Below are 14,841 nucleotides of genomic sequence, written 5' to 3' on the forward strand. Positions count from 1 at the left end.
ATGTGCAAGTAATAAAGATATCTACTTGTTGACTACTTTCTATCGCATGTAATTTATTGATTTTGTCTTTCCAATTGCTGCATTAGTGCTTCTCGATTCATATACTCATTTTGTGAAGCAACATTAATAAATAACCAATTTTCCAGAAAAATTGCCATAATAGATGTTTATTCTTGCTCATAATAAATTCAGAAACTAAAAATTACAAAAATTTTATTTCTAATCAAATTGTGATAGTGACTGATTCAGGGATCCTCATACTAAATTAGCTTTATTCATGTTAAATAGTTTTAAATTGGTGAAAGGATCCTAGAATCAGCCACTATGTACCGTAATTTGATTGAAAATGAAATTTTAGCAATTTTCAGTTCCTAAATCCATTATGAGCAAGAACAAGCATTTGTTATGGCAAATTTTCTAGAAAACCAACTATTTATTAATTTTGCTTCACAAAAAGAGTATTTAAATTGAGAAACATTGATGCAACAATTAGAAAGACAACTTAATAGATGGTGCAACTAGTATATAGCTCTATTGCATATCTAAGATGGTGCCTTCTTTTGGGTTTTTGCTTGCTTGGTCTAATGGAAGTGTATGGTACATGTGTAAAGTAGCATAAATAAATAGAGATGTTCTTGTTCATAATGAATTCAGGAATTGAAAATTGTAGAAATTTCATTTCTAATAAAATTATGATAGTGGTTGATTCCATGATCATTACACTAAATTAGCTTTATTCATCTTAAATAAGTGATTCCAAAACACGATGGACTTGTAAAATGTTATCCAACATACACAACTTTGCATTACCTTTGACGTGGAAAAATAAAGAGAAAAAAAGATAAAAACACATAAGGAGAAAGAGAGTTCTTACTGTGTCTCTAACCATGGGAGAAAGTGTAGTATTATGGTTGCAAAGATCTAGGCACACTTCCATGCCTAAATTTCCATGTCAGACCATCAACACTCTCTTCCCTTTACTAGCCCACCAAACCCCTTACTCCTTCATGAATCTCGTGCCCCACTACTTTGCAATCCCGAAAAAGGTCACAATCAACCACCTACACACAACCTCTTTGATCACCTCTTTCTTATCCCAACTCTTCACCCTAAAAACCTAAGTGTGACATGAAACTTGACATGCTTCATGGTCTCATTGAACAACACAAGAAATTGAGAAAATCATACATTAATCTCATGCTAAACAAAATCACAAGAAACATGTGAGAGAATTGCAAAAAGATATTAACAGTAAATGAATAAGAAATAAATGGAATTAAGAGGGATAAGGAAAGAGAGAACAAACTCATCTTCTGACATGAGGAAAAGTTGGTTGACATTGAAGGGAATGGGAAATGCTCATAAAAGAAAAAAGAAAAACCAAAATTCAATTTTTTTACAAATTGAAGAAATCAAAAGGAAAACCTAAGGTAAACAAGAAATGGAGAAAAATATAGAAGGGGTTATTGTAATAAGAGGAAGGCCAAACTTGAAGAACCTTAGAGCCAAAAGTGAGGCACTAAAAGAATCAAGAAAGAGAGAGATAGGTGAAATGTGAAAATTATATTTGAGTAGAAGAAAATGAATGTTCCTGATTTAAAAAATATAAAACAATAAAACACTTGAATATGTAATCTAAAAAATGTTACAATATTATGTTATCTCAATCTATACTAACATTTTAATAAATGTAAAAGAGCAAATGTTGCTAAAGATCTTGAAAGAAGTAGTGCAATGTTATCATAAGCATCTCAAATTAACTGATCGGATGGTTAGCTTGAAATCGATCATATAGTCGATCTGAGCGGCACATTGGATCACACATGCATACAACCTAGAAGAAATTGGTTCAGCTCAACCACTTTTGTTAAAAATCAATGATCAAATGGGGGATACGAACTTGATCGACAAAGACAACATGAAGAGAAGAATAGAAATAAAGAGGCTAAGAGAGAAAGAATGGTGTGGGTATAGAAAGGGATCTTAGAAAGAGAGAGTTTCATGTAAAGAAAATTTGATTTTAGAAGGAGAAATGGAAGAAGGGTGTATGAACATCTCTAAGTTTCACCTCAATTTGCAGAAGTTGTGCCTCTGTGTACTTGTGAACAACACAATTTCTTTCCTTTGTGTTTGTGATGTTTCTTTCATCTAGTATGTGCAATTTAGGGTTTTTTTGTGCTTTTAAGCTTTTCATTCTTATATTCCTCAACTGGCCCAACTTTTAATTAAAAAGGCACTTGTTATTTACACCCCCTTTTTTACATCCTAATTATCCATTATATTCTTTTTACTTAAAGGAGTACACCCCTAGAAAATCATTTTCCTTTTCGCAAGTGTCTTTATTCAAGAAATATATTTCTAGAACTATATTATAATTCCGGAAATACATTTTCAGAATAGGTATATATTATTTCAAAAAAACATTTCTTGTAGCAATAAATTTATGATCGTTGAAGTTGTAAACGCTTATCTTACACCCCATGTTTATTAGTCTTATTTTCATCATATCATTAGTGTTATTTAAACATATCTTAAATCTTGTTTTTATTCTATCTTTATTGTTCTTTAAATCCTACTTTTGAACCCCATCTTCACCTCATGGTATAGAATAAAATACGATTTTGGCAATGTTAAGCCAAAAACAATACCAAATCCTACTTGCTGATGGTAAATTAAGTTTAACTTTGAAATTTAATTTATAGTATGTTTCTTATATTCTTGTCATCATGCTTTTAAATTAAACAAGATTTTAATTAGAATATATATTGACAATATGTATATTTTTTATATTGTCATCCAATAGTAAATTATTATATAACTAAAAGTGATTAACTTTTGTAATAATTATTTTAAGAGTTGCATTTAAATTATTTCTAATATATATATATATATATATATACATATATATATATATATATTGATTCACAGTGTAAATTTTTTGCTAATAGCTAGTATATTAAAATTATATCTGGTTCATGACCTTAAAAGTAGCTGATGGGCTTGCTAATATTGTTTATCCAAATCTAATAGACAACTTTGGTTCCATCATAAAATCAAACGTAAAATCAAAATTTTGCTAATTTCCACTTTCATGGACTTGCTGATGGGCTTTGTTTATCCAAAGTTGAACCAAATCAAGTAAAAATTGGGTTCAAAGCCCATCTGGAGTTCTTGAAAGTAGTTGATCCAGAGACTTCCTTGTTTCTCAACTAGGTAAAAATTTTAGTCTGGGCTTTATCCTTGGCCAGTTGTCTCTAGATTTTGTCATCTTGACAAATTTTTAAGGCTACTTTCTGGACATAAGAAATTAATTAACCGTAACTTAACCTTATCTCCTAATTATCTTAGAAGACTGGTTAGAAATTTTTCTTTCCAGAAAAGTTGTTGACTATCTTCTGTGGTATAAACTCTAGTGAGGAAGGTTTCTCTGTACTACCTAAAATCTGCTAAAGTTTTACACTTAAGGTTGGATAATAATTCTGCTGACCTATCTTTCTAGAGTGATGGGTTATCAATAAAATGTTGGGCTATTGTAAATATAAGGGTATTAACAGCATCAGGGATCTCCTCATTACCATCATTTGTAATGATTTTCCCATTGAGATCCGTTTTAACAGTGCTGTATATCTTTGATTTTTCATCATTAGTGAGAGAATTATCCCACCATCCTTTTAATTGGCTGGAGAATCTTGCAACCAAAATATCTATAATTGTTTCTTTCGAACACTCATGGGATGTCTGGTATGTCGTGACTACCATGGTCATGTGTTGGAGTGTATTCATGATATTATATTCTGTTTGAGCATCTATATTCCATTAATAGATGTTATTTGCACTAAAGCTTTTAAAATTACTTTCGCCTCTTTCTTCTAGTAAAAGATCAGGGGTGGTTGGCCTTTGGTAATAAAGTTTGGAAGGTGTTTTCCAATGTTTGGTGTTAATTGGATTGATATCTTTTACTGAACCTTCCTTAGTTAATTGTTCTGAGTTCTGGTCACTATCATCGTTAATGACATTAATTAGTTTGGAGGTGTTTCTAGTTCTCATCTTGGATGATTCCTTCGACGGTTGGGGTGTTTTTGGGATGATCTTAAGCAAACTATTAATCTTGCTTAATAATTCAATATTGTTATCACTTATTTCTTCTGTAAGGGATTTTTTTTTCTAAGTTTCCTAAATTTTTGTTTTGCCTTTTCACTAATCTTAAAAGGTTTGAATAAATGTTTTTCTATTGGAACATGTGACATTGATACTTCATGGTTTTTGGGTTTAGGAGATATTTTTTCTTTGCTAATGGATTCTCTTAATACTTGAAGATATTTGTTGGTGTAGTTAGCCTGTTCCATTAGGCTTCTCATGTCTTTTGGGGTAATGTCCTCTTTGACATCTTTCATTTTAAAGGGTGTGGCCATGACAAGTTTATCATTACTAATTTTGACCTTTGGCAATTGATACTATATTGTGGGAGGTAATTCCGATTGGATTAACTCACCATCTTTGATTTGCTAGCTAGAAATAACATTGGTTGTTGGATCACCTATTATGTCCTGTTTCCAAGGGTAGTCTAAATTTTCTTTAATGGTATAAGCATGAAACCAATCAAAGAAATGAATATTAATTTTGACTCTTTCGACAAATTCATAAAATTTGTATTGGATTTGTTTTATTTTTAACCCCTTAAAATGTTGAAAAAACCATCTCCTTTGAGGTTCATTCTCTAGAGACTAAAAGTTTTTCTAAGGGTTTCTTTATCAATGCTAAATTCGTCAGATAACATCATAAGGTTCATGCATAGAGGAATATGTTGGAGATTGTATTGATTTTTGTTCATCCTCTTGTTCTTGGTTGTACGTGGTTCTAGGTATACTAGAAGTCGTATCTAATCCTTGGAGGTTTATGCTAAAAAGCTGGTTGTGTGACTTAAATCTAGATAATCCTACTGGAATTATTCGGGTCCTTACTGAAAAAGACCTTCTTGCTGATTCATACTCAGATTGTCTTGAGGCTTCTATTTTGGACGAGAAAGAGTTTCTTGTATTGAAGGTTATTTCAACCTTACCAAAATTATCTTGTTTAATTTGCTCTATGGTAGGGGTAGGTCTGGGGATTGAAGGTGTGGCCTTGTCCATAACCCATTTTTCAGGAAGAGTTACCTCATCCCATTTTATAGTTATGGGGAGAGAAACATTGGCCTTTTTTATATCGGTGATAAACAAAGTTGTCTCTCCTCTTTGGGGTTTGAGAAGGACTCTGGATGCACAAGTGTTCATGACCTTATACTGGATCCTATAGATTAAAGCTGCTGGAATTGATCCTTCTTTCATGTCAAGTCCATGAAAGTGAATATTTAGGAATAGAGAGTCAATAATATTTCTATCCATCAGACTCACCGTTTTGTTTGGGTAATAGTTGAAATAGATTGGTCCTTGCCCTAGGCTTGTTTCTATTGTTGCTATTAAAGAATCTTCAAATTTACTGTGCCTAATATCCCTAAGACACATTAAGACTGCTGCGTCTATTCCTATGTCAATTAATGGTTCGATTGCCACCTGGACACATCCTATGTGTAGGTATTTGTATTTTCTACTATGTTCAAATATTGAATTTCTTGATAATAAATGAAATTCTTCCCCTATGTCTTGTCCTAAAGTAATATTATTTTCTACCATCTTAATTACATAATCAAAACTGTGTTTGTCTTTAATTATCTTAGGAACATATAGTGTATCCTGAGGGATTTCTGGAATGTTCCAGTCATCCATGTTTTGGTTTATCTCCTCGAACTGAACTTCCTCATTGAAGAGATTATGTTTAGGGATGACCTCATGGGTTTGATTGTCTTGTTCAGTGAGCAAATTTAAGTTTCTTGGATCAGAGTTTGAGGACGAAGATGACAAGTAAGAACGAAAAGAAATACGGAAAAATGATCGTAAAAGATGAGACATAATAATTTTCATCCTCTAGTATCTTTGTCTTCATGTGGTTCCGTAGAAATATTTCCATAAGGTTATATGTTACTAAGTTTCCTAATACATATATTTTTAACTCTTTTTATTAGGAGTATATATTCCTAATACATATAAGTACCATCAATTATTTTCTGCACATATTTGTCATCCGATACAGAATTAACTACCAGCAGTTATGTTCCACACATAGCTGTCACAACTGCTTCTAACTCTCAGTTCCTATCATCATTGCCTGGGTCCTTGTTGGTAAAGTTGTGGGTGGGTTTAGTAGATGAAAGTGAAAAATTAACTTAAGTTTAGGATGAAGATGAACTTCTTACACAATAAAAATTAGATGAAGACTAAATTGAAACAAAAAGAAAATAAATAACAGATATAGCTGAGTTTAAAAATATGGCTTTTGTCACTTTTTGCTTTTATTGATATGTTTTTCCTTGGAAAAGCTCTTAGACCCTACACAACTATATTTCTAAATAATCTAGCTAGCATACAAAGTGTAAATTTCCCCGTTCTTTCTTTCTTTACCCTTCTGTTAAAAGTATTTTGTTATTTCAACATTGACATGTTGACTTTATTTATATATTATAATTTTTCATAGAAAAAATAAAAGTAAAGAGCATGAAATAAAATATAATTTTGTTGTTTTCTTACTTGAAAAAAAATATAAGAGTATAAAATAACAGTGTAAAAGTAAAGAGTTTTGCATTGATCAAGCATGATGAAAGGATTATGTTATGCTTTAAAAAAATTACTATTAAATAATTGATCCTAAAAATGACCAAGAACAATAAAACAGACTTAATGCCTTATCATACTACCATATTCATACCCTACCTATGTCTCTCCATCCTTTTGCTTGTACATCTTCATATTGCAACAGAGTGGCACCACAATTTCATCTTGTTACATGAGGTCTCCACCAAATCCAATATGCAAGAGTTCTTCAAGAAGACAACTGTTCATAAATAGCAATATTTCTACATATAAATGCTATGAAGCTTGTTTCGCTGTAATTGAAAATGCAATAGCAACAATGTATGCATTGTAAACAAAATTAAGTACCCTATCAGTATAAAGATATTTAGGAAGATTACCTCAGGTCTTCTGTTTCTTCTGCTTCAAAGTTTGAAGTTCTGAAGACACATTGCTTAAATTCTTTTGTTGGAGGAAATGTTTCTTGCTCATTAGACTCAGATTCCTTGACTTTATTTTGGACAACACTGGGTTCTACTTCATGAATTTCCCTGCTTTCCTTGTATTTGCATCCTCCTTCTTCAAAGGAATACATCCAACGAAACCCACACTCTTTTATAACCACTTCATCGTTGTTATTTTCGGTTTGAACAAAGAATTTAAATGTAAGCTTTGGATGATGAGTGGTGCTCTTATCATTAATGGCTTTCCTCTCTTTAATTATTTCAATTACCTGCTTGCAAAATTGTTCATCATACCATATAAATACGTGATCTTCCGTAAATCCAAACGGAGGATCGAGACATGACAAGATATTTTCTTGTACAAAGAAACTTGATATATTCTTCCTTTCATCCCGGCTAGTCTCCAAGTAGCATTCACATCCAATACTTCCATAGCAACCAATGTTGCATGATTGGACTTGAGAAACAACAAAGTAGAAAATAAAACCCAGCAAATTAGGGGGAAGTTCAACAGTGACCAAAGCTTGTGTAAAGTGGCAATGGAACCAATCTCGAACTTTGCCACTTCTAGCTGGTAAACAGTAGCAAATCTTACCATTTCTTGCTAATTGAAAATAATAAAAATCACCATCCTCATTCTCCAAGGATGCATCCTCATTTTCTAATTCTGTTGCTGGCAATGGTTTTGATCCAAGTTCAATCCTAACAATGGCATCTTTCAAAATTGCATCAAATGAATGTGCATCCAATTTTATACAGTTAGGGAGCAGGAAAACACAGTTGGGTCTTTTGGATGATTCAATTGTTGAACTTAACACTGTCTGAAGAGATTGGCAGTTCCAAACAAGGAAGAACTGAAGGGATCGTGGTAGTGCAGGTATATGTTGAAGTTTTTTGCATTCACCAACTTCAAGAACTTTTAGTTTTGGAAGATCCTTAATGCTTTCGGGTAACCTTATGATGGCACAATAACATAAGCATAAGTTTTTCAATGATGATAACAAGGAGATGTTGTCTGGGATTTCACACAAGCTTCGATAAAATACTAGACGTTTTACTGACTGGAAGCCAGAGTTAGTCATTAACTTATGTAAGGTGAAGAAAGCATCGCATTTGTGTTCCCTTGACTCAGAAAGCGAGATTTGATCCGTAAAGTTTTCAGGAAGATCCGCAAGACCATTATTAATTAAAAAAGAAAACATATTGAGATTCTTGATATGCAAAATTGATGGGGGCAGTTCATTCAAACCTGATTGTACTAAAAACAACGCTCGAAGAGATTGTGGCCAAGTGTTGCTGCTAAGGCTCTTAAGCGATGAGCACCCGCTCACATTTAAAATTTCAAGCTTCGGGAGAGAGCAAATTGATTCATCAACATAAGGCAAGCTTTCACAACCACGCATACTTACATATTTAAGATTTGGTGCATGAGACAACTTTGGACACTCCATAAGGTGCTTGGAGCCATGAAGGTCAATTCTCTCTAAATTTGGCAAATTCTACATCAATATATAATAGACCAAACAAGTAAGGACATTTGCTTGTAATTTTTTTTAATTCGTTTTTTTATAGAAAGAGACTTGAATTTCTATCAAAAGCAAAACTGAAATATAAATACATAATTTATATGTGAATGATGCGTACCTGTACTCCATGCCAAAGTTTTTCCAGATTGCTATATGGCATAGAAAGCTCAACAAGCTTCTCAGGGCAAAAACTTGATGGTAGAGATTCTAATGGATATCCATTCCACCCCAAATATCTTAAATTTTTAGGTAAGAATTCAAGACCCTTTGGAAGGTACACTGAATTAATTCTCTCAAATTCTCCTTTGGGGGATTGGAAAGCAAGTAATCTCATGTTTGGCATCTTTCTGAATGCTTTGGAGCTTAAATTTATATATGAAATTTGAGTCATATCTAACCATATTCCTTCAACTGTATCAGTTCCCTAACAAATAAAAATTAGAATTAGTATCACATCTTTTGTAATAAATTGCAGTTTTTCAATACAAAGACAAGTGTTTAGAAATGCCAGTCACGGTATCGTTCACTTACTCCATTATTTGTCAATATATCAATGACTTCCTCAGGATCCCACAATCTACTGCGTTGCCCAGGGTTTTTCATGGATTCTTCACGAACAACTTCTCTACCCATTTCTCGTATCAGATCATGCATATCTATGCAATTACTATCTGATGTAATAGTGATAAGAGCTTTGTCTAAAAGACTTCTTATCCCTATGTCTGCAGAAAAATTGCAGTCATTTAATATTTTTGTTACACGGTCTCTTCTTTGCCCTTTAAAAAAACAAGTTATGTCAAGAAAAATGTTTTTCTCATCATCATCTAATCCTTCATAACTCAATCTGAACACTGCCTGAATTTCTGGATTGGGAATTTTCTTTAATTTACTTAGTGCACTATCCCATTCATTTTCACTTCTAGAACGGAGCAATGATCCCAAAACTTTCAAAGCTAAAGGGATTCCTTTGGCATAACCCATTGCTCTTTTTGATAATTCCTCGTACCCCTTTTGAGGATAGGTTTTGCCAAAGGCATTTAAGCTGAAAAGTTCCAGGGAGTTTTGAAAGTTCATTTTCTTGACTTCATGAATTTTGTCAACAACTTCACCCATAATTACATGCTTATCTCTGGTTGTCACAATGACTCTGCTACCAGCTCCAAGCCAGTCACGGCCCACTCCAACCAAATTTTCAAGAAGTTCCGAGGTATTCACATCATCCAGTACGATAAGAACTTTCTTACGCTTGAGTCTTCTTGTAATGATAGAGGGTATCACCTTAGGAGTGTCAATATGAAGATCTTCCCTTAGTAACTTAGAAAGAAGTTCTTTGCATATGTAATTTAGGCCATGCCTTTTTGATTCCTCTGCCACATTTTTTAAGAAGCTACTGCCTTCATACCGAGATGAAATCTTATGAAAAATAACCTCAGCAATAGTTGTTTTACCAATACCTCCCATGCCCCAAATTCCAATGACTCGAACTTCCTCTGAATCAATTTTCAGTAATGATTCAATGCTTGCATAGTTTTCATCAGATACGAACTGGCCTCTAAAGTCATTTGGGTACTTATGATTTAGTTTTTGCAAAATAACTTTGATAATGTCTTCAATCATGTTAGATTCAGTCCTATATTTACAAAGATTAAATAAAAGTAGTTAGTTACATATAATGACTTAGTAAATAAAACTAAACTTTTAATGAAAATAAATCAATATTGAGAAAGTAAAAATTGGATTTAAGGACAACTACCCTTTTCTTTTTACGGGAGACAACTACTTTTATACACCACTAGATCCCGCGAGAGGATATAACAAATATATAATAAATTAAAACTTCCCCCATGCTTAAAGTAAAAGAATGTAAGATCTTCGTGTTAAAGGTCACTTTGTTTCGTTAATTGAAATTTGTTTGTTAGTTTGTTAAATGTTAGATCGTTAGTTACCACTTCTAACAAGCTCTATAAATAGCATGTAAACACACTCATTCTGCATATTATTCAAATGAATACAATGATTTCTATGGGACTCCATTGCTGTATTTTGTGCTCTATGGTGTATGGCCACACTATGGTGTAACTTGCATTTTTCCACAAAGTTTTAATTGATCAAGAAAATGGGATAACACATTAGAAATTTTAAAATCTGACAAATAAAAAACATTAAAAATTTTAAAAGTAGCTATAAAATATCTCATTTTTTTTCCTTAATTTCATTGGATGATACTATATCTCTTTATTCTACAATTTAACATTGAAATATAACAACACCCTTTAGACACCCACATGGATTTAAAAGTTTTCTTTTGTTTCTTTCTTTTTCTTTTTAGCTTAAATATGTTTTAGTTTCTAATAAATTACCTATTCTTGTTTTCGATCCTTATTAAATTTTGTATTATTTTGAGTCTTCGATCTATTTAAAGTATTATTTTAGATCTCTATCATTAGTTAAGTAATATCATATATGTTAATTTTTAAATTATTTAATGGGTTCTCATTATCTGTTGGTTAAAATCTATCAGAAATTACTTTTTTAAGAATAAGAAAATAAATTCTCGAAGGTATAACCATTTTAACCCTAGTTTATTTTTACTCATCCCCTTTTACTAGTGTGTCGCACCACTAAACCTTTCTCTCTTTCCCACCAAAATCCACAAAGATAATTGTGTGTTCTTCTACCCCCTTGAAGTTGGTCTGTCAGTGATGTCGTTGAACTTTCACATCAAGTCCGTTTGTCCCACACTAGTCTGATCTCTTTTCCCCCCTACCCTAACCCTTCCTCCTCAGCTCCAATCGCCGCCTCTCAATGCATCGATTTCGTTCCCATTTGAGCTTCACTATGATGCCTCTAAATTTGGTATTGGTGCCGTTTTGAGCCAATCCAATCGTCCAATTGCCTTCTAGCAAGAAACCTTTTGGGCTAAACTTTGCTATAGTACTTATGCATGTGGAACTTTATGCCCTATTTCAAGCATTCAAACACTGACACCATTATCTTTTCCACCGTGAATTTGTTCTTTTCACTGATCATGATGCCTTATAATATCTTAATTGGTAGCCTGAAAAATCTTTCTGCATGTCATGAGCTTCTTGGCATGCATATCTACAATAGTTCACATTTGTCATAGAGCATAAATCTAGGCTTCTAATAGGGTGGCTGATGCCCTCAGTCCCTGGCTTTGATTCCTTCCTGGAATTTTGACCCTTTCTTTATTGCAGTATTGTTGAAGATACAAATTAGTGAACGCACAAATTTTGTTTTACAATATGCTTTTCTTTTCATGGCCTTCAACTCTGCACCGCACATAGTAGTATGCATTTGAAAATCATCCAAGAACTGCACAATGAAGGTCATGTTGGTCGTGATCGCACCTTATGCCTTGTTTCTGACTCTTTCTACTGGCCCACTTTGCGCAAAGTTGTCAGCAGAATCATCGACTGTTGTCATGTTTGCCAAGTGTCCAAGGGTACAACCACCAATGCTGGACTATACTTACCCTTGCCTATACCCCACTCAGCCTTGGGAAAATATTAGTTGGACCGAGACCCAGTCATGTGACCACCAGTCTGAGTGGGTCTTCAGATCGGATGTGCATATGACCCAACTCAACTTGGTTTGACTCGACCATTTTTCTGGAAGAACTGATGACCCAGACACATTTAGTCAATCAGATGGGTGACTCATCTTAAAAAAATGTCCTTCGTGATTCAGTCAGAATGCACATCTCTGACTGGAAATCATGGACGCAGCTCTGATGAGGTCAATTTTGACTCCTGCAAGCTCCTATGGATGTTCGATTGTGGTGAGGTTACGTATTTTTCTTCATTTATAGTTGAAGCAGAACACACATGTAAGGCATGTGTGTAGTGAGAAGCATCGACTCAAAGGCATTCAAAAAGGCACGGTGGAAGAAGAGAGGTTGATTGCTTCTCAAAAATAAAAAGCACAAAAAAGGATGAGGGAACAAGAAGTTGATTGATTCTAAAAATTAAAAATGTGATTTGAATTCCATCTCCTATATTGATCTTCTCATTTAGATTTTAAGATTTAAAACTTGAATAAATACCTATTTTTATCCTTGAATTTGTTTGATACAGACAAGAAAGTCCATGAAAAATGAAAAATTAAAATTTGATCCAAAAAAAATACAAAAAGTAGACAAATTAATTTTATCATTAATTTTCTTTGTTAGCTCAAAAGGTTGTGCTTACATGAAACTTTTGGTGACGATGTAATAGTTACAATTGTCACGTGTCATCTACCTTGTTGTTACGTGTAAAAAATTTGAATTTTGAATTTGATTTCGAAACTTAACAACTTGTTGTTTTAGTCTCTAAACTTAATCACTAGTTAACATTTTGATCCCTAAACTTAATTATCTATTATCATTTTGGTCTCTGAAAGTACTTTGAATTCATAATTAAGTGCCCCTAGATATAAATTATTAACATATTGATAATAAATGAATTTTTGTTTATAGTTATAACAATTATTTATGGTGATGAAAATTAAATGAAAAATAATTATCAACTAAAAAATTAGAAATGTAGGATTGACCAGGGTTGACCTAAAAGTCATTTGTGTTCGTTTTTAATGAATGAGTACACTTTTTCGCATAGAAATGACTTTCTGAGCAAGACCACATAGCTTAAAATGTGAAAACGAAAATTTTATCTTTTATCGTATTTTTAGGGGTACTTTTGCTATATTCTTTATGTAAGGGCCTTTTAGGCATTTTATTTTTCCTTCCTTTAAAATTTGTGGTTCATTAGTACTTTTCTATTTATATGCACCTAAGCCTTCTTGGGATGACAGTTGTTAATTTAACAAAATTTGAGATTTTCACAATTTTCAACCCTCAGAATTCTTAGAAATCAGCGAGACGTTGAATCCTCATTTCCTTTTCCCTTACGTTTCACTACATCACTTTGTCTTGTAAAATTAGTTACATTTAATTGGTTTGAGGTTTGCTTATAGACATGAGTTATGTGTAGTATGTGAAAATAATCCTTAAACATTAGAATTTATATAAACAAAAGCTGAAACACTATAATATATGGACACAACATGCACCTGTACGCATCAGAAAGGAAGCCTGATAAATTGGCTGCTTCATAGAGAGCGTTCTTCCACTTTTGCATCTTGTCCTCCGTCACCTTTCTATCCTTCTCGTGTTTTGCGAATGCCATGTGATAACTCCCACTTTGTTTGCGTACCTCAGATGGATCTATTTTGTAGAACACCGGAATAACATCAACATCTTCATGTTTCTTGTATTCCATTAGTTGGATGAGTTCATTCAAGCACCAACTAGAAGACGCATAGTTCTCTGAGAAAATAACCAAGAAGAGAGTGGACTCTTTGATTGCTTTCATGATTTCTACCCAGATCTCGTCTCCTTTGTGGATCCTGTAGTCTATGTATGTATCGATGTTGTTTCTGCGCAGAGCAGCATGAAGATGGCTAGTGAAGTCAGCGCGAGTATCCTCTCCTCTAAAGCTGATGAAAACATCATATTTTTTGGTAACGGAAAAAGAGGAAGAACAAGTAGAAGCCATAGATATGCTATTGCTACGCTATGGGTGTGTGCGGTAGAAAATGCAACTTTGTTTTCATGTCTAATCTAAATATGTAATGTGATAGGATTGTAGTGTTGACCGTGTATCTCACGCACCGCGTTTTTCTTGAGCCTAATATAAAGTATAAATATAATAAAGAGTGAATAAATTAATCTATTTAATTTATGACGGGAAGAAGTAGAAGCCATGGATATGCTATGAGGGTGTGCGGTAGAAAATGCAATTCTGTTCTCAGATCTAATGTAATTAATGATGGGGATTCTGTTCAAATTTTTCCTTTTATATTGATATAAAAATGTAGTAGTTAGAGGCGTGGCCGACCGGATGATGCCAATTTTTTCCATGTTCCTTACTTTTTTATAAACTAAACTAAATCTTTACTATAAATTATACACAGTATAAGGGACGGAAATTTGCTGGTCTTTTCTAAATGAATTAAATAAGTGTCATTCTTTATTTTGATAGTGATTTGTTTGGACAAATTAATGACTTAAAAACAAAGTAATAATTAGAAAATGTTTCATAGACACCCATATGCAATCTAATATCTAGAGAGAGAAAAAAATAATATAATATTATATGATGCGATAGAAAAATAGAGGAAAAAAAT

General features: G+C 33.0%; 1 protein-coding gene across 3 annotated transcripts; it reads right to left on the reverse strand.

The window, feature by feature from the left end:
* Positions 1-874: 874 nt before the first annotated feature.
* On the reverse strand, positions 875-14,415 carry LOC100783388 (disease resistance protein RPV1). 3 transcript variants are annotated; one of them, XR_005888518.1, is made up of 6 exons: positions 13,726-14,408; positions 9,184-10,282; positions 8,771-9,076; positions 7,064-8,625; positions 6,804-6,924; positions 875-1,061 (listed from the first exon to the last, which is right to left on the reverse strand). XR_005888518.1 is itself a non-coding variant. In XM_006596144.4 (5 exons), exons 1-5 carry the CDS (start codon positions 14,208-14,210, stop codon positions 6,873-6,875), a joined length of 3,504 nt encoding a protein of 1,167 aa, XP_006596207.1. In that variant the 5' UTR covers positions 14,211-14,407; the 3' UTR covers positions 6,678-6,872. The 3 variants fall into 3 exon arrangements, 2 of the variants coding, with proteins under 2 accessions (XP_006596207.1, XP_014622717.1); XM_006596144.4 differs by lacking the exon at positions 875-1,061 and having other exon boundaries at positions 6,678-6,924; positions 13,726-14,407; XM_014767231.3 differs by lacking the exons at positions 875-1,061; positions 6,804-6,924 and having other exon boundaries at positions 7,905-8,080; positions 8,376-8,625; positions 13,726-14,415.
* Positions 14,416-14,841: the final 426 nt, after the last annotated feature.

Source organism: Glycine max, chromosome 14 (genome assembly GCF_000004515.6).
Source record: "Glycine max cultivar Williams 82 chromosome 14, Glycine_max_v4.0, whole genome shotgun sequence".
In the NCBI taxonomy this organism is placed as follows: Eukaryota; Viridiplantae; Streptophyta; class Magnoliopsida; order Fabales; family Fabaceae; genus Glycine; species Glycine max.